At 35.5% G+C, this 26,562-nt stretch overlaps 1 protein-coding gene across 1 annotated transcript; it reads right to left on the reverse strand.

Annotated features, from left to right (window-relative positions):
• Window positions 1-269: 269 nt before the first annotated feature.
• Window positions 270-25,805, reverse strand: LOC108574877 (cadherin-87A). Its single transcript, XM_017937529.1, has 24 exons — window positions 25,728-25,805; window positions 13,148-13,282; window positions 9,594-9,786; window positions 8,077-8,387; window positions 7,513-7,671; window positions 7,235-7,422; window positions 6,992-7,154; window positions 6,130-6,574; window positions 5,852-6,043; window positions 5,272-5,525; window positions 5,068-5,200; window positions 4,569-4,784; window positions 4,196-4,495; window positions 3,855-4,099; window positions 3,468-3,761; window positions 3,189-3,386; window positions 2,884-3,106; window positions 2,256-2,803; window positions 2,008-2,183; window positions 1,788-1,923; window positions 1,588-1,712; window positions 1,416-1,517; window positions 1,122-1,335; window positions 270-457 (listed from the first exon to the last, which is right to left on the reverse strand). The coding sequence occupies exons 1-24, from the start codon at window positions 25,782-25,784 to the stop codon at window positions 341-343; spliced, it is 5,124 nt and encodes a 1,707-aa protein (XP_017793018.1). The 5' UTR covers window positions 25,785-25,805; the 3' UTR covers window positions 270-340.
• Between the last annotated feature and the right edge of the window lie 757 nt (window positions 25,806-26,562).

The following is a 26,562-nucleotide window of genomic DNA, read 5'->3' on the forward strand; positions in this document are numbered from 1 at the left end:
AGCTACAGGGAAATATTTAATCCAGTAATATTGACTGTGGTTCATCGTTACTCTTCATCTTGTATTCTTCACCATTGAAGAGTTCGAACTGAAATAGCAAAAGATGCACAGTCAGAGTAGATTTATCTGCATTATTTGGGACAATTTTTACTCTTCTTGTACACGCGTCTACTCGCAGACAAACCTAACGGTATTATCCGATTATTGTCGAAAAGGTGTGTGCATGCGAGTGTAATTTTGGGAAGGCGCGTGCAACAGTTAGAGCCGTAGTTAAAGAGGTACAATGTATGGTGATGAAGGTATATTGTTGATTAAAAAAGGGATTGGCGTAAAACTTAATTTATACTAGCCCTGAAACAAATTGGGGTTGGCCATCACAATCAAGTGTAAGTTGAGGCATTACATTCGAGGATGGTTGAAATGTTGATCCTTGGAAACCCATCGCTGATTCGTAAAGCTGTAATAAAATATATAACATAAGTAGATTTACTTCTTGAATGTACAGGATGTCATTAATTTAGTGATATAACTCATAAAGGTGTGATTCTACATGAAAAAATAAGATTACAATTGAAGAGTTAGAGAAATATTTTATATTGATCGAAAATAATTAAAAAAAAAAAAAAAACAATTTGGTTTTACGGTTTATCCTATATACATTACTTACAATAATGGGACAAATAATAATATAAGTCGTTTTTAGAGATATTTCTTAGATTAAAGATACATTCTCAATATCGATTTATTTAGAAACGATGCTTCGTATTGTTGTGAATGGCTTCCTCGTCATTAGGTCGAACACAACGACAACTAAGATTTGTTTACAATGGTTTTCGTAATATAAAGTAATAAACATAACGATCACTTCGAGATTCGTCTCCGTTTCTGGTTCTTTTCAGACTGTATAATCAATAATGATATCGGTCGGTAAAGATCGACCGTCTTCTCAGTTCCAGAGTGAACATCAGCAGATCGTGAAGTTATACACGGTGTTCACACCAGTATAAAACACTATTAATCTATATTTTTATCTTATTTTTTCATGTAAAATTACATTTTTTCAGGTTGTACCATCAGTTTGGTGGCACCTTGTGTAATATTCGTCTCACTTTTTTACGTACATTATGGTTTCCTGGAAGCGTTGTGTAGTCTGGCGTCGTTGGACGGTGCCTATTTGTAGGCAGTGGACGTTGAATCGTAGCATAAGTATTATCTTGAGATGTGTCACCCATACCAATACTTATACCACTTCCTCGTCTTTCTGTACCTAAACCACCTTCAGGTTCACTAAATACTTGCATTGTTAATTCTTGTTCTTCATATAATTTAAGTTTTCTAAAAACAATTACGGTATGCATACATTATGTTTTGTTGTATCGTGCTTCTGTGAAAAAGATGTGAATTGTTTTACTCACTGTTCAATCCATAAAGGATTTTCTGTAGTATTTAATTCATCGATAATTTGTTTTTTTATTAGGCCGTCTTTTTTCCGTATATCGTTTGGTACAGTAATTACCCTAAAATGATAAAATACATTTTATGTGTTCCATATTGAAGGAAAAATATATTTATTCATTTTATATTTACCAATGGCGTAAACAGCAACAAACTACTGTGACTGTAACTGCACCAACTAGTAAAACCACTAATAAGGCTATTAAAGCTGCTAATGCAGGATCAAAAGGTTCTTCCTGTACTCCTGCATAAGCAGGCTGCAAAATTATGTTATCAGTAAATATAATGATATTATTATATCGGTAGAGTTACAGATTATAAGAAATACTTACTACAACGTTTTCAATAGCAAAACCTGCATAGTAATCTTTCAAGAAATCATATTTTGCATCAATAACTTTGAGTACTTGTGGAATAGGAGCAATAGTTTGGGATTTTAGTTCCACAACATGTAAATACATATCACACCTATAGAATATATTCAAATGTTATGTTCTTAAGAAGGTATATGTTGATTTAGGAAATGAGTGAAACGTTTTTTTTTTTTTTTACCATTCTCTGCGAATATGACCTGATGCGTCCACATGATACCGGATATCATCAACAACAACCCTACTTTGAGTTGCATTTGATAATTGTGACACAATTTCATCACGTTCGCGATTTACTTCTTCGGGAGGTCGTGACAAGATAACTCTTATTAATTGTGAAGCTTCAAATACCCAAACCTTTATTGATATAGAGAAGTAAAGATTTAAAAATGAGAATATATCAAAGCAGAAGTACATGAAATAACTTACATGAACTTTAGTCATAGCATATCTTTCTGGAATGGCAGTTTCTTTTGCTATAACTTCAACGACGAACCTGTCTTGATTATATTCGGCCATATATCCACTTGTGACAAGTTTGCCATCTTGTGTTACATTGAATGGACTCGGAACTATGGAGCCACTAGGTTTGTCTGATCCATATTTATAGAGATTTGCACCAGCCACGTAGTAATGAAGTGTGCCATTATCTCCAACATCTAAATCTGATGCTGTTACTTTTGTTACAAAATCGTTCACATTTGCCATTGAATTAACACCCGCGTAATAGTCATTACGCTCAAATATTGGTGGATTATCGTTTTCATCTAAAATATTTATGGTTACATTTACATGACCATGATCTGTATTGTGCTGTGTTAAAGGTCGTCCTGCATCTATAGGATTTATGTAAATATCAGGATCATTGGAAGCTAATATCGATAAAATGTATTTGTCTCGGGTTTCACGATCAAATGATTTATTTGCATATATGCTGCCATCAGATTTATCCATGTAAAAAGCATAATCTTCGTTTCCTGAAAGATATTTATATTTGTGTTATCGTCTAGTAGTCGTGTAACCTTATAAATTTCTTAGTATATGTAATATTATTTACCAGCTTCTATGTAATAGTAAACTTTAGCGTGTCTGCCTTCATCTTTATCTTCCGCAATTACTTTTCCTACAAAGTAATCTTTCGGACGATTTTCTGATACATGAAAATGATATTCATCATAAAACTGCGGCGCATTGTCATTCGTATCAACTAATTGCACAGTAAGTAGTCGCAATGTTTCATATGCTGTAGGAGTACCGTGATCGGCAGCAACAAGAACAAGCTAAAATAACATTGAAATTAAGATTATTTTTTTTTTAATGTAATTATTACAAATGAGTTTTAAATACACAAACAAAATTTACCTCAAATTTACTTTTCGCTTCACGATCAAGAATAATTTTTGATCTTAATTCACCAGTTTCTTGATCTATTGAAAATTCTTCTGTTTCTTGAGTGTTTCGATTTCCAACTTTTAAATAATAACTTACGCGTCCATTTTCACCAGGATCTCTGTCGATTGCTTTTACCGTTAATATCAAGTAATTTGATACACCTGTGTTCTAAAAAGTGTTGTTCATAGTTATATTAGTATTGTTTTATGACTAAAGACTGTTTTATTCATGATATATTTTTATACGCACTTCAGGCACTTCAACGGTTGCATTCGTTAATTCGGGTAGAACAAATTGGGGTTTGTGCTGATTTACTGGCATTACTCGTATATCAATATAACACCTGTCCGAATGTGGACCATTACCAGCACCGTCTCTTGCTTCTACTTCGATTCTATAGGAGCCAGCTCTGCCAAGAAGAGCTGCGCCAGGATATAAAATACCCGTTTCGCGGTTTAAAGAAAATGATTCATTTTCATTTCCACGAATTATGGTGTACCAAACTTCTCCGTTGTCTCCTTCGTCATGATCTACAGCCCCGACCTTAAAACAAATACATTATGTATTAGTTGTTTTAGCAATTTACTTTCTTTAAATTTTATGCAACTTGGAAATAGATTTATAAAATGTAATTACTTGTAAAATTGGTGCAGGTGGATTTACTGGTAGATCTTCAGCAACTGAGGCTCTGTAACTATGTTGCGTGAATATTGGTCGATTATCGTTAACATCGATCAATTTTACAATTACTGGCACAGTGGTAGTTCGACGAGAATTTATATGAGCACCATCACTGGCCATTACTGTTACAGTAATTTTTGGTGTCATTTCTCGGTCGAGTACAGTTGCACCACCAACAGTAATTTCCCCCGTTTCGTGACCTATAGTTTATTTAAATGTTACCATTTTTTAAATTTATAATATAAATTGTAAAATATGATTTTATTTAATTCTGTAAAAAAGAAAGTATAGTTTACCAATATTAAAGTCGGCGGCGTGATCACCAATAAGACTATAACTAACTTCTCCGAACGGGCCTTCGTCTCCATCTGTCGCTTTAACTACAGTAACATGCGTGCCCGATGGCGAGTTTTCTTTTACAGATGCATTATATAACTCCTTCTCAAATTTTGGGTCCTGGTCGTTAACATTTATTACAGTAACTATTACTACTGCAGTTGCAGTTAATTGAGGTACTCCAGAATCATAGGCAACCACTGTGAATTCCAATTGTTTTGTTTCTTCATAATCAATAACTTGACTAGTTCGTACGATTCCTGCGAATTATGTAATATTTATTACTTTTCATGTTTCCTTTTTTTGGTTATAATGTAAAAAAATATAAGTAACCTGTGACATTGTTTATATTGAAGTAGGGACTTGGCGGTATGATTGCATATCCTGCTATGTTGCTATCTGCATCTACTGCCGTAAATGCTCCAACAACAGCCCCAGTTGGTTGTTCTTCCTGCATTTCTATTAAATATCGCGGATTCTCTCTTGTCCATGGCTTCAAGAATTCTGGTGCCATGTGATTCACATCAATAATAGTAACTACCAAAGTACCTAATTATAAATGAGAAGAAAGTATTCAGTACACATAATAATATACAATATCACGTATAAATTTATATAATATTCGTATACAGCATGTCAGATTTAAGCATCGAATTACTAAAATTAAAACTAATTAATAATTAAAGAATAAAGCCTTAAAAACAACTTTTTTATTCTTGATTTTCATCTTACATCAGTTTCTAGAATCACCCTTTAAATTTTCTATCAACAGTTGCTGAATATCCTATCTAAATCCGAGATACTGTATATGTTTTTAATACATATGTAGTACCTCTTCCTTGTTGTAACGTGGGTGCTGTTGTATCACTGACAACGACAGTAATGCTCACTGTTGCTGCAATGTCACGATCCAATGGTCTCACAACAGAAACTTGACCGGTTGCACGGTCAACAGCAAAAAAGTCCTGCAAATATTGGTATTGTATTACATAAGAATTAAATTTTTATTATCGCAAAACAAAGCATCAAATCATACTTTAAAGGATTTACTATCGTTAACTCGTTGACCGTTTCTATCAATTGCTGTAATTGGTTCGGAAATAGCAAAGTTTAATGCTTCCAAGTTGACACTGTCTGGATCTGTAGCTTTTAATGTTGTAAAGACAGTGCCAATCGGTGTATCTTCTGTAACTTCAGCTCTTTGAGTTTCCGGCGTAAAATAAGGCGCTTTGTCGTTGCTGTTTTCAACGTCTATCATCAGCATTGTTGTTCCGGTTAAACTAGGAATTCCTAAAAAGAAGAATTATAAAATAAAATTATAAAAGAAACACACAAATACGCACGCACATTACTGTTTTAATTATAATAGGTAAGTATTAGGTTGGTGTAAATGAAATGTAGTTTTTTCTTTCAACAGCTAAAATTTTTGGGTTCATACCATATATTAACTTTTGTCCGATTATCAATTTTTATACGCAATAGTCAAGAAGAAGGAATTTGCCGTAGTACAGTATATGGAATAGTAAAAAAAATTCATAATACAATTATTTGGACATTACTATCTAAATGAAATTGTACATTCACATACTAGCTAGCGAAATTGTATTTTCACATACCTTTATCGAGTGCTATAACTTGCACATGATACCTCCTTTTATTGTCATAATCTAGTTTTCTAAATACTGTTACGACACCTGTCGTTTCATTAATAGTGAAATCATCGAAAGCTCCTACAGCTATTCTATAAACAAGTTTCGCGTTAATCCCTGTATCTGCATCAGTCGCTGTAACTTTCTTTACCACCGTTCCTAAATAAAACACGCGAATATTATTTTTTACAAATTGTAATTATCGACAGAGAAGAAAAGAACATAAAGAAGAGAAGATAACGTACCAATTGGTGATATTTCTGGTATACTTGCAGTGTACAAATTACGTTCAAAGACCGGTGCATTATTATTGACATCGCGAATTGTAATATTAACGATGGCGGAATCGACAAAAGTTCCATCGCTCGCTTGTATAACAAGCGCGATCCAATCGTGTGTTGAATTTGTCAAATCGACTGGTCCTTTATTTTTTATCGTAATTTCGCCGGAATCTGGATCTATAGTGAAGAGTCCCAGATCATCGCCACCTATTATTGCGTACGTAATTTTCGACGTTTTGTCCTTATCTCGGGCTTGCACCTTTAAGTCGGGTTCAAATTTTTCAGCACCTTCATCTATAACCGCACGATACTTGTCTTGTAAAAATCGTGGTGGACTGTCATTGGCGTCTGATAAACTGATACGTAGCGAAACACTGGTTGTTTGTCCTTGCCCGTCATTGTCAGTTGCCTAAGAAAAATGACAAGAGCAAATTAGAATAGAAAGTAATTTCACCTACTCTACTTTCTGCAGATTCAATTCTTACACTAATACTTGATTCAATGTTTGATCAATACAAAGAAAAATTATAGCGTTATGTTAAATCTTTCAAAAAGTTCTGTCCGATTTCGTCGCCTAAATTCGAATAATCGTAACTCCGCCAAAAGTGAACGTATTTATTCAAAATGAAAAATTCCTTTGCCATTGAAATGTTGGCGAAGATGTATTCGTCGTAATTGTTCTTATTTTGAATAAATACGTTAACTTTGGCGAAGTTACGATTACTTAAATTCAGACGACGAAATCCGACAGAACCTTCCGTACGACCTAATACATTGTGATTAAGTAAAATTAAATTTTATGCACTTGCCCACTAAAGTTGCATACCTTATAGGTGAGGAAATATTCCGTTTGTTCTTCGTAATCCAAGCATGGTAATGTTCCAGGAGTCGCGCACGGAGCTACAGTGATAACTCCAGATTTTCGGTCGACAGAAAAATGCTGAGCACCTTGGCCAAGTAACTGATAAGCTATTCCAGCTGTACCGAATCTAGAGTAACAACTCGCTTGTAAATCTTACGTTATATTGAACGAAGTCGAACGAAGAAATAGCAAAGGAATTTTTCTCACCGTCCACTATCACGATCCTTAGCGGTAATCGTTATAACCGATGTACCAGGAGGTGCAGTTTCCAGCACTACGGCCGTATAAGTGGGATTACTGAAAGAGGGTGAATTATCGTTTGCATCCGCGATGGAGACAGCTACGGTTGCGGTAGAGGTAAGTTTAGGATTTGTGTGGACCTCTTCCGCCACGACCTGAGGAATTACAATGGTACAATTTTCTTTTGAATCATGCCGAGTAGAACGGGAACGATGTAATTCACGAGTACATAGCGATCAGCTTACCAGAATGATGAATTTACGCTGATTAGGATTTTCGTAATCGAGCGAGCCATTTGCCACACGAATGTTCACCGATGTACTTCCAGTCGCCAGAGTCGGTTCAATGGTAAATGCACCATCCGTAATGTCTTCCAGGCGCAACGAAAATACCGAGTTCAATCCCTGTAATGATATAATATTGTGATGATTATAAATTACATTGCCTCTATAAAGAATCGAATTATGTAGATACTATAAAATTTGCCGCATTTCTATATACAGACTTTTACTCAGTTAGGATGAAATATATTTTAATAATGAAACTACTATACAAGGTGAACCGTGTATCGTGATCACCTTAATACTTTGGCAGGACCGCATTTATCATGTGGCTTTATAAAGAATGAAGCCCCCAGCTTGCGCCTAATGCGCCTTATAGTAAATACAGCCCTGTCTATGGACATGCTGCACTTCGAAATATTCCTTATAAATCAAACGATAGTTAAAGGAACTTTTAGTTTTACTTTTACTTGAAAAAAAAAAAAAAAATTATGAAATAAAATTTCATTTTAACGAAATGGTACTCACAACATCGGGATCTTTAACAGTCATGTCTAAGTGAGGCAGAGGTGTACCGTTCGGTACGTTTTCTGGAATCTCAATATTGTACTCTCGATGGTTAAAAGAGGGTGGCTCGTCGTTGACATCCTTGATCGTCACCGTTGCTTCGGCCGTCGAGACCGTTAGATTGTCATTACCTGGCATGCCGTCGATTAATTCACGTGCTCTCACTTTCAGTGTCAACACTCCAGTAGAATCCTTTAACGCTTCTCTGTTTAGAGGCTTTGCTGTTCTTAATTCGCCTGTTTCATCATCCAACAGGAAGTAGTCGAATGGATCTGTATAAGAAATATACAAAATTTATACAGCGATAAAAGTTTCGTTACAATTTTAATTATCTCTTCCTCTTATTCACTCTTTGAAACCATTTAATGAAGTAATAACAGAGACTACGATTTGTAATAAAGTAAACGTGGAATTTAATTAATAACTTGAATTCTAACGAATTTTAAGTGTACATACGTACTGTAGAACACTGCAGATATCGCAATTTGTAGAGAAATATTATCGTAAAAAGTAATTAATGCCTTAAGAGAAATATTTTTCGGCGTACATTTAATAAAAGATTCTCGACCGAAAGAAATGTGCATGCGAGATATTTAACTATTTTAACACCATTGTGATTAATAATTCAATTATAACGGGAAATCGATTTTTAAGATGTAAATTTTGAGGTTAGAAAACGAGTTTCAACATAAAAGCGAGGTACAAGCATAGGATAAGGGTAGGGTAATGTACGAAATTTTATTATTGCATTAGATTCTAATATACAGGGTGGGCCACATAAAACAGGCCATCTAATTATCTTCTCCTGCTATGGCGGTGCGAGAAAATGTGAATTCAAATGGTTTCATAATAAGATGGAAGACAAATTTTGTTGATGGAAGAAATGGCAAAAAATGAAAGGAAATTTCATATCTGATTTGAAAGTAAAGTGTCCAAAATCATTATTATGGATATTTAAAAGCACATTAATGTCTGCTACAACATACAGTAGAAAAAAGTATGTACGTTCATGCAAAAAAACAAGGGACCTTGAAAAGAACAAACAGAAAAAATGGCATTTGTAAAAGAATTTTCCTTCCATCTTATTCACCCTTTGAGACCATTTAAATTACGTATAAAAATTTTCTCGTACCACCACAGCTAGAGAAGATAATTAGGTGGTTTGATGTACATGGTCCACCCTGTATTGAATATCAACTGAATAAATTCATGCATTCTCTTTTTCTATTTCTCCGTCAGTCGTAACTATTTTTATAATTCATTAACTAATCGTATAAAGTAGATGCATATTTTCAATTATTCTTCGAATACATATTTATAATTTGCAGTTTGCGAATTCTAGATAATTTAATTGAATTTAGTAACGTTAGGTATCAGCTACCTCGTAACATTCAACGTGTTAATTAACAAGGGAGTGATATAAAGTCAGGTCCAGTAAAGTTTAACTAGCAAAGAGATAAAATGTGACGTGAACTCACTGGTGACCAATTCGTAGATCATTTTCCTTGGCATTCCCCTGTCGCCATCCCTAGCTTTGACGGTCATAACCAAGGTTCCGATGGGATCATCCTCACGCACCACACCCGTTAGCGAGTCCAGAAATTCCGGCGGGCTATTCTGAATGTCTGCCACCTTGATTTCTACTCCAGTGGTCTCATTGTTCAGCCCGTCCTGTAAGTAAAATTCACGTATGTAAAAGTCATTCGTAGCTTGTTCTCGTACTACCTTCCTCAGTGTTTAACCCCTTGACTTATAACAGCGAGCCAGACTCCTGGCAGATTTTCTGGTGAAAATGTGACAAAAATAGTTATATTAGTAAGAAAAATTAATTTTAACCCTAATATTCGTTTTAATCTGTAAGCCTGAGGATTGCTAAATGTAATTAACACTTTGCCGGCCGCTAATTTGTCGCATGGGATTTACGTTGCCGCCGGCGAGTTTCGCGCGGGTTCTACTGCTCGTGCCTTAAAAAAGGCACTAAAATAAATAAACCGTCATCAAGAAACAATTCCACACTTGACATTATGTCTTGTGGGCACGGTGTTTGCAATCCAGACTCTTCCAGACACCTATGGAGGTCAGGTTCAAAATCAATTTCTGACCAATCATTTGGTAAAGAACTCTCTTCGTCACTATCGGAGTCACTGATTATTGGTCTTCCGTTATTTATAAATCTTCTCACAACGATATCGCTCGCACTATCCGAATCGTTATCACTTTTGCTATCAGTATCATCGTACACGTCTGACAACTCATCGGCATATATTTCTTCATTGCGTGACATTTTGAAGGGTATTTTATAACAGTGAATCTAAGCTTTCAAGATGCGAAGGCTGCGAAAGACTATCTGAGAACTAACAGAACAAAAAGAATGTCAAGAAAAGGCAATCGGGACAGTTAAAACAGAAGCATAGTGGAAACATCGTAGCCGCGCTGAACCGAAGTCACGCGTATGTGACAGCGGCCGATAATCGTTGGCGAGAAAAAGTCACGCCAGCGTGACAGCGGCCGGCAAAGTGTTAATCTGTAACAGATTAGCTTTTCTTACCTGTACTAAAATAGAAAATGGCTGACGCTTACATGCGTAGTCAGAAAAGAAATCATAGGTTAAGGGGTTAAAGCAAGGGGACATACTCTGCTTTTCCGTCAACTCTTTTAGTTGAGGTCATTTCTATGTTTGAATTGTTAGTTCAGGCTTACGGGTTACAGCCATGTCCAATAGTAATCCAATTCTGAAGTTTCGCTAACATCGAAGTTAATTTCCTCAGGATATCGAGACACTGATAATGTCGTGTTTTTTTTTTTTTAACTTCGTCTTAATAAGAATTGTGCTTATTAGCTCTAGGTCAATTTGCCAAAATCACTCGTCTACGTTTCTATCTACTATAATGTATTTTAGATCAACGTTTCTTAATAGTAGAAGTAATTGCAGAGAAAAAATTTTCAAAAAATCTCTATTACAGAGGACAACGCGCTTCTTCGCTGATAATGCTATGTCTCGTTTTGGATTTGGGTTTATAAGAGTGTATCGTGCTCATGTCACGGATTATTGGCTACTAATCGGGTGTTTTTAATTGCTCACCTGTCTCGATACCCTGAGGAAGCTAATTAATGCTGGCGAAACGTTGGAATTTAAGGGGGTATATTCCTTGATGCGTCTAAAAATAAGTAAAGTTCGGGAATTTTTTTCATAGGTAATTACTAAATGAAAAGTTTGAATTTTTTCGAGAGATACCTAAATATCACTTCCAGTTTTTTTCTCGAATTTTTAAAAAGTAAATTTATTACAAAATATTGGAAATTATGTTTCGTTGTGCATTAAAGGTACACTGTTATTATAAATATTGCTCTTTATGTCGTGAATAACTTTATTTTATAGAGCGGTACAAAGCCAATTCCAAGACTGTCTAATTAAAATCAATTTTCAAGCGAACTCAGTGAATTCGTCACATTTATGTGCTCACTCGAAACAGATCTCCGCTAGTGAGTACTATAATTATCCTTCTGTGCATAGCAGACCTATTTTATAAGTGGAGCAGCTTGTGTTTTAAATATAACATAAAGAAATGATCCAAATCGAAGAGAGTGTTAGGATCGTATGTGAACTTACTGCTCATGTTATAAACGCTGGAAGTGGTGTCCATCAGCGGCGATACACTGTCTAAAACGAGGACTCGTGGACTGTGATATTATTTCAATTTTTTTTAAAGTAGATAATATCTGCAGTATTTTCATAAACGTAATTCAGATTCACTATTTACCGACAGCAATCTGTCATTCCAGACGACATGGTAAATCGCAAAATTCAGGGGCGTCGAATTGGCGGCTCGCGAGCCATATGAGGCTCCTTCTTCTCTTCGCCTGCTCCGCAGGGCCGTAGGAGAACGGTCTCCTCCATACCTACTTCACTCTGATGAACTCCTCTCCTCCAAATGCCGCACGAGTTCGACCATCAGCAGACTAGTCACTACTCATATGCATATGTTAATGAGCCACTCAGAAACCAAAATGAGCTCATATAAGTTCCTTGTTCGTAGCTGACACTACCAGGGCCGTAAGTGTGTAGTGGGACTTGTGCAACTCCTGGAGGAAAAGAAAAGGCGGAAGCGGCTGACCGAGAGTCAAACTCGTGCGGCTCTTGAAAGGAAAGTTCGACACCCCTGGCATAATTAAAGCTAATACTGTCTTTACGTCAGAAACAATCGATAGAGCGTCATAATCCGTGATTGCTCGTTTTATAAAGTGTATCGCTATCGATGGACATCATTTTGAGCATTCGTGACATAAAAAGTAAGTTCACATACTACCTAACATTGTCTAAGAATTTTGTTATTTTTTCAATGTTCACGGCCATCTCGAGGTCTTAACACTTTACCGACCGATAGCCTATTAATTGGCTTTTCGCCGCCAACGCTTACCGACCGGTAGCCTATTAATCGCTTTTTCGCCGCCGACGCTTATCGACCGATAGCCTATTGATCGGTCGAAGTTTTATTTAACATTTCTATAGGTATAAGAAAAAGCGCATACATATATTCCCGCGCGATAGCCTAGAGTCTAAACAGAGCCGGTGTCAGCGATGTATCTGCGGCTGAGTGAGCGGTGGGAAGTGCGTAAGATGTTCAACCGCTACCGGTCGGTAAAGTGCTAAGTTAGATATACTTGAATGCATGTCAATACATGCATAAAAAAAGTATATGCTTTCCGGCAAAGAAGAAAAATATCGGTAACATTAAAAAAATTCGAAAAAAATTGTCTGTTTACAATACTCTTCTTTTGACACTGTTCAAACTATGTTTGAAACATTTTCGATATCATTTGAAATAAAAGAGTAAAAGAGTCACTCTGTACAATAAACGCTGATTACTTGCGTCGTGATTCTTGGTAGTCATCATCCGTACCTTTGGATAGTGAGATCTGCTCAAGTCTCGCGCGTCTTGCAACGAATAGACTTAGCCAGGATGACGTTCAGCGAAGTAGCTGGACGTTTTGACGGCAACATAATTAAAATCAATTTTCAAGTTCTACTTACGCTTGCCCTGAGTAGCAGTTGGTAAAAGGGCCTCTCCCTGTAGTCGAGTGGCTGCTGCAACACCAAGGCGCCCACGTACGCATTTTGGCTTCTTTCTACGTTCACTATACCGAACTTTTCGCAGGCGTCGAGAAACTGTAACAAAACCATCATATTGACCGTACATTGACCTGCTACTGCTTGTGAGCATCCGTGTTCTTGCACAATGCCTTTGAATTATCGGGGTTAACCTTTCGATGACGACGATACGCTGTTAAATGGGTTATTATTAACCCCTTGTCTTAAGATTGTTTGATATACATATGTTAGCCTCAGATGTTCACTGTTTTAATACAGTGTTAAAAAAAGAGAAGTGAAGATATTAGATGTATATAATTTGTAAGTACAGTAAATTCTCCACAAGAGTCAGTTTGCAAGGAATTTAAACCTGACACTTGTAGAGTCAGGGGCTACGTTTTCGAGCCCCGTGCCCGCCTTTGTAGTTTGCCGAACGTAGACAAGGACAGCGAATAAAAGATAAGCATGAAACGTGAGTCGAGGCAACCAAGCGATTAAAATATCAACTTTTTTAATTTTACGTTCTTTTATCCCGAAATTTTTCTTAACATATTGATGAGATTTTTCTGATGAAAACTACATCAAACACGACATAATTTGAACAACATTTACACTTATTAACACGTTCACTGTCACGCCAGATTTACAGGTTGCTGTCAGGCGGCCACAAAAAAATACATTTTAAGCATATACATTAAGCAGCTCATATTTGAGCTGGCAATACACAACACAACTAACTACTAAACCAAATCACCAGAAAAATTTTCAATATTATATAACATAGGCGCAGCAATGACGCAGCCTAGGCATAGGACCATCTATACTGACACTTGTAGAATCCTAACTGACTGATGACACTTGTAGAGAATTTACTGTATATACTTGGTAATCGTCAGTTTTAAATTGAAGCTAAAGTTAAGTAAAAATATCAATTTAATAGAAATACAATTTTTCATTTGTCACATCTTGACTATAATCTACGTCGCGAGTGTCACTCGTTATTACAAGGCAAGAGGTTAACTGACTGAATCGAATGCTATTTTGTAAATTCGTTTGTGCGCTAAATCTCGCAAGAGTCAACGATGAACTGTGATTTTTTAGTCAGTAAAATTATAGAATAGTTCTTATGGTTCCTTAAAGAAGGATTAAGAATTTACATCCTGTATAAGCAAATTTTCAGTCAGATTTTTCTGTCAGATCATAAGTTGTTGAGGTGAAATAAACGAGTCTGAATCAAAGTAATTCTCTTTTATCCGACATTTTCGACACCTTTCGACACTTTTATTGACACCATTCAACTCTTATCTGAAATATTTTTCGGTATAATTGACAGTTTGGAAGATGTTTCAGGTTCTAGTCTTAGGTGACTAATCCTATACAAGGTGTACAGTATCCACCATTTTTGTTGCATTTCCAATAATCTCACAGAAGAGTGTTTGAAACAAAAGTTAATCAGTCTCGATGTGGCTACAAACTGCAATAAAAAATTATTTCAAAAATTTTCTTTTCCATTAAAAAGTCTAGGACACCTTGATTTTTACGTATGGCACTATGTATTTTTGACTTTACAGAGTTGCAGTTGACGCCAAGACGAATTCAACGACCTACTACTACACTAAGATTTTCTCATGACCTTGAATTCAGAAATTTTCGCTTAATGATTAGAAACGTTAATATGAAAAATTATTTTATTTCAACCGATTTAATTTATTTCGTTTATGTTTAATAAACTTATTAGTATGACAGTCCTAGTGTTGCTTTGAATATGTAATTCGACTTTCATTATAAAAGCAAATTTCTGAAAAATTATTTTAGTTTGTAGCTAATTGTAAGTCGAGGCTGATTAACTTTTGTTTCACACATTTTTTTGTAAGATTATTTGAAATGCCACGAAAATGGTGGATATTTTTAGGCTGTACAGTGTGCACCCTGCATATGAAATGTCATTACAGTAAAACAACGGTGAAAAGGAAATTAGAGGAAGAAAATAAGGACGAAAGTGTATTTTTCATTCGTCATATTCATAAAAAACGTGCAGAATAAAGGTATATGACGGAAATTGCAATTTATAATATATGCTGATTTCACGTAATTACTGTTCATCTCGTTAGCAGAATGATGTGTTACTACTCTTTATCACTTTACGTTTAAAATAGCTGTTATTGTATCAGCATTGTAGCGCGTTGTTTATCAAACACGCGGACAGAGGTGTCCAATGTATAAAAAATACGAAACAGTACGTTCAGAAGCAAGTGCTTCATTACGCGAATTATCGGTTCCATTGAATCAGCAGCGAAGAGCACGATCAAATGGAAAAAAAAAGCTTGCGTTCAATACAACCAAATGAACGATTCGTATAATGAATCTCTTTTTTCTTTTTTTTGTCTTTGATTGTACAGAGTGAATTTTTCCTTTTTGCACGATCAAACAAGGTGTATATTTTAGCCTCTCGATTACATTGTTTCGCAGAGAAAAAAGATCTGAAGTAATAGTGACGTTAAAAGGTTAGCAATTTGAATAAAAACTGATTAAGAGTATCGTGAATTTGAATGTTTTATCACATTGAAATAGCTGTTAAACTGCGTTAAAATGTTTTACAATTTGTGCAGCTATTAATTAACACCTTTTAACACCACTGTTATTTCAGATCCTTTTCATTACGGAACAATGTAATCAAGAGACTAAAATGTACACCTCGTTTAATCGTGCAAAAACGAGAATCCATTTTGAACAATCGAAGGCAAGAAAAAGCTCTACTGTACGAATCATTTACTTGATTGCATTGAACGTAAGTTTTTGCCAGTTGAACCCGCTCTTCGCTGCTGTTCATTCAATGGAATTTAGTACAAGTATTGATAATATTAAAGTTACTCTTTTTCGATGTTGCAAAAAATTGATTAATTTATAGATATGTTTTTGAACGATGTTGATTAATCTACTGTTATTACAGTCATTTATCCGCCTTCCAATTTTTTCAGCGATGTTGAAGAAGGTTTCATAGCACAACTAAATCATTATTCATTATTCCATAAAATTTCCATTATATCAGAATTGAACGTCGCGAGGAAAATAAAAATTTTCCATTTTCATTTTTCTGCCCGTTTTGTTTCATTATCGACGTTATACATTCTGATCGTAAATTGTTCAAAAGCAATCAAAATGGCAACGCAAACATTTCCGAACTGCGCGGACAATTTTCGCTAAATCGAGAAAAAGTGAAAATGAATAGGCGGAGGTGGAAACGTGAAGATTTGTCCGTTTATTATTTTTTTTTTCTTTTTTTATCACCTATCTTCGTTTGAATCGCTTTAATAATCGTACAGGAAATTAGTGGAAAGTTTTGGAAAATTTCGCATATGACACGGGCATTGTAAGCAATAGTTAACTTTAATGACTGAGCGCTTCGTACATTCTCCGGTCTATATAAAATGAAAAGAGGCATTAAAGTTCGCCGCTGTAAAGCCGGCGAGCCATTAGTTAGGAGGTTTTACAGTTTTATTGGTCGTCTAATGGCCCTGTGAATTTATCGAGCGGATATGACGTAGGGGTATACGTTCTACGTGCTAATATTCCTGCAGCATCCTTTGGGATAGTCACATAGAGCTGGCAAGATCAGATAATTTCCACGTATCCTTACGATAAACGTATTGGGTATTTTTCGAACAAAACGGCCCGATATGACCGCTATTTTTCTCGCTATTCGATCGTATAAAGGCCGGGCACACTATGCTCCATTACCTAACCTTAAAAGATGATACAAACGCGCTCTCGCGCGAAATACATTTTAAAAGGCATGTCTCTCTCCTTGATTCCTCCGCTGCTATCGAGCGGCGTGCAAACACGAAAGTTGAAAAATTTCAAGCATCGTTGCTTCTTATGAATTTCTTCGCTTTTATGACATACTACTGGCAATACCGAAGAACGAGTTGTGTTACGACTTACGAGCAAATGTTTGATGTCGCTTTGCAGCCGATATTACGGACTACTACTATGAAACACGTCTTTCATCGCCCTGATGTTCATCGTTCTAAATGTTCATTATTTATTCACGATTAAAGAGTCCTCGGTTATGTGTATATAAGTTCTGCAATGTGAATTATAAGAGTGCTTGAAGATTATTTACCTGCAATTTGAGACTTAGGCTGCGGTTACAGCGGATGTGCATTCGGACGAACTGGCATTCTGACCAACTCGATATGACAAAACAATCAGAAGATTTGCAGTATTTAGATATTTCATTCGCCAGAACGTCAATTCGCCCGAATAAGCATCCACTACAACCACAGCCTTAATCGTCGGCTGACGAAGCTGGGTCATCTGTGACCCGTGTGAAGAAGATTCACGGGATATACAGAACGATGCAAAAACTGTGTTCACTTGGAATATTTCCATTATTTATAAAAATACGGAAAAATGGTTTATACAAAATTTCGTGATGTAAATACTTTCTACGTAGGTGGAGGCGTAGAGGAGGTTTCGAGGTCATCTCTATCTTTCTTACTGAGAAATGTAGTTTAGTGTATTTAGATGAATAGGTTTTTATCGTTCCAGAATGAAAAAGAACACAATTTGTAAATTTAATTCGATGTACGAGTATTGTTCAGACATGCTAATAATGGTCACTCGGAAGTGAATTGTATTATTTATCGAACATCGCATTGGACATCTTAATAGCTACGTGAAGCGAAGTTTGCATAAATTTTCAAGCTTCTGTTTCGAAAACTTTTTAAAATTTATTTTGTCGCAATCTGTAAAATTAAGTTTTCAGCTTAGTTTCGTTAACAAGTTTTTATTTCGAAGTTTCATTGATGTTCAAAAAATCAGAAAATATAAGGTTTTTGAAGTTTCGATTAAGTTCATAATTTTAACCAGCCCAGGAGTTTCCTTTGAATTCTCTTTGTAATTATAAGCGATTCTTAATGTCCTTTTTACGTTACTTTTTTCACTCTCTCATAATTCTCATAATTTCTTTATTATTTCTATCCTATATTATCCTGCTTAACTTCTACTATTGTTTACCATAATAAAAAATACCTTCACCGTACTTTTTTATATGAATCTTAAAATGAGTAATTTGACCAAAATTCCTGAAGTGGGAGAGCGCCTAATTAATTGACGTCGAAAGGCGCGTTTCCCAAAAGCGAAGCTTCCTATAAAAGGAGAATGTACTTACTTTGTTTCCAGCATTAGTAAGGATTTCAATAATGTTATTTATTTCACGTTTATACTATATATTTTGGAAGTATATACATAAATATAAGTTTATCTTTATCATTAATTTTCAGGCATTATTTGGAAATATATAGGATTGTTAATACTACATTACTATTTGTATTATCGTAATTAAATAAGCACAGTTGTATTGAATATTATTGTCTGGTAAGATGATAGAAATAAACTTAGAACAATGGAAATATGGTTATAATGCTATGAATGTTTCATATTTATCAGTTTACATTATTAATTTTTCGGAACTCTTATATTGGTACTCAGAAGTTAGTGTACAAATTGAAAACATGTAATATTGCTATAGGATGGTTCAGAACTGCAGGTTTAGTGAGCAGGTGAGTGATAGAGAACATTTAAGATTATGCATAGTTGCATTGATTTGTACCGTAACATTAGATTTAACTCAAACAGATGGCAGCGGCGGTTCTATGTGAAATGGCGTAGATGCGCACGCGACATGCGCATATCATTCGGACACCCCAGCCGTCCAACAGTTCACATCGAAGCGGTGTTAATTTGGTTCGGTAAATTGGTAACCAGATTTGGGCAAACTTTATTTTGAATAACGAATAAAGTCCCAAGATTTATTCGTGAATAACGAATAATGATTTTATTCGAAGAAGAATTATTCGTTAGTCATGAATAAATCTGTATATTCGAATATCTCGGAACCTAAGACCGAGCAGCGGTAACACGTATAGCAAAAAATTGTTCACAATGATGACCTTGACAACATATTTCGAAGTCATTGAAATTGGCCAGGAGTTCGCTTTTCTGCATAATTACCATATACTCCGATTTTGAATCATAACGCACATCCGTTATCGTTCCCTTCCTATTTTGTATCATTGTTGTAACTTTTTAATAAATCTTCAAACGACCTATGTTTACATAACATTTTTTATATTTAATAGACTAATTGAATATACTGACAAAATTCGATCGGAAAAAGCTGATACACCCTGTATAGTAATAGGAGCCTTGGCGAGGACTAGTGAGAAAGGTTAATGTTAGACTGTCCCTCTGGTGGTGAAGTGTAGGAGGTACTGCCACAAGTTCAAAGGTAATCAGGTTGCTCTTATTAGCTAACCAACTCAGACACAATATTTGAATTGGATTGAGGATTTATGGAGTGAGACGGAATTAAAATTAAGACGTAAAAAATGAAACAAATCCCTTGATCTTTATATGGTTATAAACAAAGAATAACATGTTACCAAAAATGTTGTTTGAAAATTTTATTGAGTCTATTATATGCAGTCTATGTTGAGCGCACCCATTTATGGCACGGACGTGGGAAAGAGGCTGTTTTTGAGATTTTGGTTATTGTTAGCATGAGTGTCGAGTAAAAAATATCCTGGCGAGAGGAAGTTCGGTTTACAACTCCAGAGTTAGAAATTCATTTCTCTCGTCCTCAGTAGCCAAGTGCCTTGCCATAAAAAAGGGTCCTCCAAAGGGTCGACATAGAAATTCGCAACGGTCAAGAGTCCGGCGAAGTCGAACCTGGCGGAAGTTCCCCGCTGTTTCCAGACATCGCCACTCTCAGGTCAGGACATCGCCACGCCCGCTCCAAGGTAACGCGCGTTGAGGGCGCAGGAGAAGGGTGTTGCGATGTTACTGAAGCATGCTGATTGGGTTTTAGGAATTTTCCCAAATTGCACAATCAGCGTGCAGTTAGAGGGAGGAGGGGGCACCGCGGAAGGAGCGCCGTTTCCTTCGGAAAGGAGTGAAGACAGAACACCAGAAAACTCCGAGGAAGCAAGAGTAAAGGCATTTTCCACCAGTGACAGACACTGACCGAAATAAACAACAGTTCCCAACTTAGGAGTTGGGTGGTCCTTCGAGAACATATCAGACGGCACTACGAAGGGTGCAATAAACCGGGACGGAACTGTAAGGAGTACAATATACGTCCCTAACAGTCTATTTATGCAAGCTGTGTTTAGGATCTAAGGTCGTTGAAGGTGTCGAAAGCAACTTCTGTTAGGTACGTTTATTTTATAATTGAACGACAAAGCGGTAAAGCGAAAGGTGTAAAAATATTAATAATACCGCCCTGAAGTGTGAAACAGCAATCTGTATAAATTAACATTCTGTTAACACCGGTTCTGATTTATTTCAATTGTATTTATCAAAGATCGAGTTATTTCTCTGGTCAGATGTTACAACAATGTTACTGTATTTTTCAGTTGTGTTCATTAATTATAATTAATTCAATATTTAATATTTAAATTAATAAGTATACTTAATCGTGTTTAACATGCTGTATGAATAATTTCACGTATATGTGAATTATATAAATAAAGTACTGAAAATTATTACGTCATGTTGCATTAATATCAATATTTTTAAGAAGGTTTTTGGCAGGACTTTCTACCGATAGCTATATTTAATATAATTATTATGAATTTCCGTAGTCAGATTTGTGTATGCGTTTGAATATCGATCAAACTGAGAACATTGTTAACATAACAGAATTTTACGAAGCATGCTCTAATATTTTCACCTGCGTTCTTAATTTCACTTTTCACGATTGTATTAAAAGATAATTAGAACGTCACGAAAATTAAAAATTCCATAATTTATACTCGACATAAAGTATTAAAATGATATTGATCTAAATTAGAAGGATAACATCTACGTAAATTCATTGTTAATTCTCATTTTATCGTATTAATAAGATCTCGCACGACATTGCGTGATACGACAAAATTAAAAAAAAAAAAAGTAAGAAAATACTGTGAAATTTTTAGAAATGAATGAAATTTACACTTTGTTGTCCATCTTAATTACAAGCGCATATACACGTTCCTTCGTACTAAATAAAAATATACCGACACAAATGGTCAGTTATTTTTGTTAACGAAATACATACATGCACTACCGGCCGAATGTTTGGAAACACTGTGCATTACAAGTTATACAAAAATTTCCAGAATAAAGTTAGCAATTTTAAGAATATTGTAACCAATTTTTCCTCGTTCAAATCAATCAAAGTAAGATAAAATACTATCGATCTCTGCGACATCAATTTCAAATCTATAAAAAAATTAGCCGCGGATTCAATTTTACCGTAAATTAGCAGGTGATTCGAAACTTTTGGCCGGTAGTGTATATATTTACGACGTTGCATTTATATTCGCCCAAGTGCACAGTCATTTCTACACTTCATCTACATTTCGTTATCATTCATCTACATCTGACAAAACTTTCTGTGTCTAAACAGATAACGTTGCATCTGAAAATCGAATAACTAAAACCAGTAACACACAGGGTGTTCCGCAACTGGCGACAAAACCGTGAAAAGGGCGATACTACATAAAAGAACAAATCGAAAATATAGAATAAAATTTCTCCACAAAATGCTTAGTTTTCGAGAAAATTGAATTGAAACATTCATCGAGTGCACGTGCATTTAACTATATTTCTCGGTTTTACGACTTCTTTTTTTACTAATAAGGTGAAAAGATTCTGCGAGGCACCTGTTAATTGCTGAACGGTAAATGTGGAACCGAAATGCTAGAGAGAGGAGAAATGACATTGACCGACTAATACATTCGGCTCTTACATTTAATTTTCAAAGTAAGATATTCAAATGAATTGCTCTCGAAACTTTATTGTTACACCTCGTGTTCTATTGAAACTTTTATCAAATAGAAAGTTCATTCGCACAGTCAATCTAGCAGCCCGCCCCTGTTTTACGTGGTTTACAGTGGCTTTATTCGGTTCGTTGCGGGGAATGAAATAACCATATATGCAAATTCGGTTTTGAGTTTCTCGATGGAGCGATGCCTATACGTGCTGTTAAAATTTGCATTGAAACAATTGGGGCAGTCAATTGTACACCACTGTGAAATATGAAAAGTAGTGTGTGCAGGATATAGCACCGCCAATAAAAATTAGTCACTGTCTTTCATTTTTGAAATGAAACGTTAATGAGAAAAAATGAAATTGAGGAAAAAGATACTCTTTGAATTGTTGTATATATTTGTACAAACTGCTAGATTAACAGACATAAACGTTGATCGATGCTTTTTCAGAATTAAAGAAATTTGCTTTATTTTTAAATTATTAAATACAACATAATTGTGCGAAGCGTAATAGCAAATTATTCAACAAACTTCGTTTGGAAATGTTAAATTCACTAAACCTTCTACTTTTTGCGAGTGAATGTTAATTAATTTAAAATGTTTAAATTAATTGATAAGATATTCATTTAATAGTAGGCATGTTTATTTAATAACGGTGAAAGTGGATATATTAATCATTAATTATCTCTCTCTCGTGACTGCTATCTCAGTTCAATTGCTCATTAGTTTAACGGGACGTTAATGCTGTAGCTGTTCACTAATTAATTTAATGTTGACTAATAAAGAGAAATTGCGTAAATCCCGATGGCTTCTAAAATGATGTCGGAAATCTAAACTTATTGACAATCGAATTACAGCCAATTAGTTAACTAACGACTAATGAAGTATTGACTTCGAAAAGAGAGTATTTTTTAAATACATTTTTCTTCGAAAATAGGACAGCAGTATACTATATGACGAACTTGAAAGTCTTAATTAAAAGAGTATTTAACATATTTATAAAATGATGAATGGCAGCATACAGAGTGCTAGCAACCTTTTTTTTTAAACAACTAGGATTCATTTGAGATAGAGAAATTGAAGAAAATTTTAAAATAGAGAGTGGAACACGTGAAACAGGCCACCTAATCATGTTCTCTAGCTAGAGAAATATGAGAAAATTTGTATATGTCATATAAGTGGTTTTAAAGGGTGAATAAGATGGAAGAAAACTTTTTTTTTATAAATGCCATTTTTTCTGTGGTTTTTTTTCAAGATCAGCGATGTTTTTCGCACCAATGTATATATTTTCTTCTACTGTATGTTGTAGCAGACATTGATGAGCATTTAAACATGTATAATAATATGACCTTAAAATTTTTATTCAAATGTGAAACTTCCTTCCATTTTTTGCCATTTCTTTCATCAAAAAAGTTTTCTTCCATCTTATTCAGCCTTGAAACTATTTAAATTACTGTGGGGTTTTTGGTATGAAAGAGTGACTGTGGGGAGAGATGGAGAGGAGTTGGTGTGAATGACGTGGAAAGGAAGAACGAATGAAAGACCATCGTGCGTGGCGCGTTTGTTTATATTTAGGCGATTAACATGGGTTTTGCCAAGCCGATTGCGACGTCTCGTCTTTTTCCAGTGAAATGGAGCGAGTGTGTGAATGTGTTTGTGGATATGTGTGTTCGAGAAAAAAGAAGAAGAGTGTGGAAGCGTGTGTGATTGACCAGCGAGAACCGTGAGCATCGAGAGAGCGAATTACAATTTCTTGTTACAAATAAAAAACAATAATAGCGAACAGCACCGGCGACACGTGGGGTACTTTTAATTCATTGAATAAAAGGTAATCAACAAAATCTCACACTACCTATAAAAATTGCCTGTACCATAGCTAGAGAAGACAATTAGGTTGCCTGTTTCACATGGCCTACCTTGTATAAGGACAGAACAGTTAGAATAACAGAAGATTCTTGTTAAGGCGTATCCTGTAGCCGGATTTATGGCAGCGAGTCAAGTGGTCGTCGTCGCAGGCAAATATCGCTTTCTCAAAACACCACAAGTGTTTATTGCGTTGCCTGCGACACCTAGTCCCTAGGACCAGACCCTGCCATAAATCCTGGAGTCTCCGAACGGAAAATAGAAAAGTGTCCCACGACTTTTGCCAACGTCGATGGGCCACTTGACTTTAACAAAGCCTAGAAAAGCGATAACGCGCTAAGGGCGAAATGGAGGGAGGTTGCGATGCACCGGAGTAAACTGATCGGTGATTTAGAAAAGGAAAAATCATCAATCAGGGTGTTTTTAGGAAAATAGGAGTCTTCGTCGAGGGAAACCGCAGAGACTCCAGCAGAAACACTTGGCCACTCGCAAGAGAAACACCTCTCACTTCGCAGTAGAATTTATATCTTGAATTAGTCGTAGAAAATAGAACATAAAATAAAAACTTAGTGTTTCAATCAAGAAACTGGTCCTTCGTAGCCTTAGAACATCAGTCGGCACACACGTGCAAAAACCGGCAACGCTTGAACGATCGAAAGATCAACCGCAAGCCCTAACAATTCTTTAAAGGGGGATTTTTAGAAAAGATTTTTAAAAAACTAGAAAAAACAGACTTAAGGATTCTATATCACAATATAAATTTTTAGACTTTGTACTTGCAAACTTTAGACTTTGCGCTTAACCTGGCGCATCGAAATAATTATCATTTAATCGTTATTGTTACAAATAAATTCTGTATTGGTGAATAACTGTTTACCTTTATCTGTTAAATAATCGCTTTCACGAACTGAGAACAGGGATCTAACAAATCATATACGAAAACAATCTATCTTCAACACCTTGCCTAAGAGATTTTCACGCAAAGGTGTCAAGGTGACTTTGATTTTTTATTAAAATAACCATTTTGTAGAAATTTCTTATACCGCAATTTGTAGCCGATCGAAAGTTGATTAACTTTTGTTTAAAACATTTTTTCGTCAGAATATCGGAAGTGCTTGGAAAAATCGTGGCGCCAGTTACTTGGCACATTTTGTATAGAAAAGGGAGAGTTTCATCGGGATGATCAGTGTCGTCTGCTGCAGGTTTTTTGAAAGCTTTCCTGCACGATGGATTCGATATGTGAAAATACTCTGTAATAACTATATGAAATCTAATGTGTAAGTGTAAGGAAGTCTTTCTCCAGGTGACTCTTCGTTACCCTTCAGGCGGAAGAAAAAAGAATTTATCGGGATGATTTCTCTGTAAAAGAAAGAATTAATTAGTTTGTACAATCTTTGCCGTTAAGTATTTGTTAACGACAATTGACCAAATATGATAAGTAAATGTAATAATAATTCGACGCAACTCGCAACGCTAAAACAACTCTTATGCATTCTTATTCTCTATAAAACACTAGTGTGTTGCAGAGAGCGCTGTACGAGTTGTTCAAGAGTTATCTGAATTGTTAAAGTTGCATAAGAGTTGTTAAGAGTTGCGTCAAATTATTACATCCACTTATCATATTTGGTCAATTGTCATTGCCACAAATCATTGCATTTATAAACTGTCTAACAAATAATGGCGAAGATTGTACCAATTGATTAATTCTTTCAGTGTCCAATGATAAAGTTTAAGTTTCGTCAAGAAGAAATAGTAAGCGAAAGGGGAAACTCGATCTGCGAGTCTACCAATAATACGTGCTCGGTGGGATATTAACGGCGTAACGAGTATTAATGACTCACCTGTGGCTGAGGGACACAGGTTAGATCTATGGTGTCGCCCAACAGATCAGGATCCATTACTCTAATACCCGGAAGAATTGTCGAGCCAACTGGAAGGTCCTCCTCGGCCACTCCTTCGTATGGTACGTTCAGAAAACGCGGAGGATTATCGTTTTCGTCGAGAACGATCACGTATGTATCCACGCCGACGATGTTAGGCTGCTGACCTGCAGGTACTTCATCTTCTAGCGTGACGCGAAACCGTATCGTATCATTCTCCTGGAACAGTCAAATAGTACAATATAAAGAAAACTTATTAATTTCTCGATATTCGTGACGTTTAAGTATTACTTTCTTTCTTTATTTTTTATTTATTAGGTCATCCCATAAGTTCGTGTCGAAAGCGAAAAATATTTTTACGAAAATCCAAGGAAATGCTATAGCGACGACATAATGGTCTTATCAAAAAAAAAAAAAAAATAGGAGAAAATTGTGGAATGAGAAGGTGCTTACATTTTCTTTTTTTTAATCAAATTTAAAGGTTTGTTGAAAATATTGATCCAAATTATAAAATTCGACACGAACTTATGGAACGACCTAGTATTGTGTTCTGTTCTCAACATATTTATACAATTGCTAATGAACAAGATGCGCGCTTTCCTTTCTGTTTCGTATTTTTGTATGAAATATAATACTTCACTCAGTGCGCAGTGCTGTTACAAATATACAGGGTGTTTGTGTTATTACTGGCTAGCGTATTTCTTATAAATGGTAAATACAAAGTAAAAATGATAGAGGAAAAAGTTTTACGGTGTTTTATAACCCACATAATAGCACAAGTGAACTTTTCATATTT

The sequence above is a fragment of the Habropoda laboriosa genome, unplaced genomic scaffold (assembly GCF_001263275.1).
Source record: "Habropoda laboriosa isolate 0110345459 unplaced genomic scaffold, ASM126327v1 scaffold11, whole genome shotgun sequence".
NCBI classification, from domain to species: Eukaryota; Metazoa; Arthropoda; class Insecta; order Hymenoptera; family Apidae; genus Habropoda; species Habropoda laboriosa.

Excerpts from the sequence above, each read along its gene's own strand:
- LOC108574877 (XM_017937529.1), bottom strand. The coding sequence starts at position 25,784 with ATGGATCCTGATCTGTTGGGCGACACCATAGATCTAACCTGTGTCCCT. Across the intron at positions 3,107-3,188 it reads AAGCGAAAAGTAAATTTGAG|CTTGTTCTTGTTGCTGCCGA; the intron begins GTAAATTTTGTT and ends ATGTTATTTTAG. Across the intron at positions 1,713-1,787 it reads TTGCTATTGAAAACGTTGTA|CCTGCTTATGCAGGAGTACA; the intron begins GTAAGTATTTCT and ends ATAATTTTGCAG.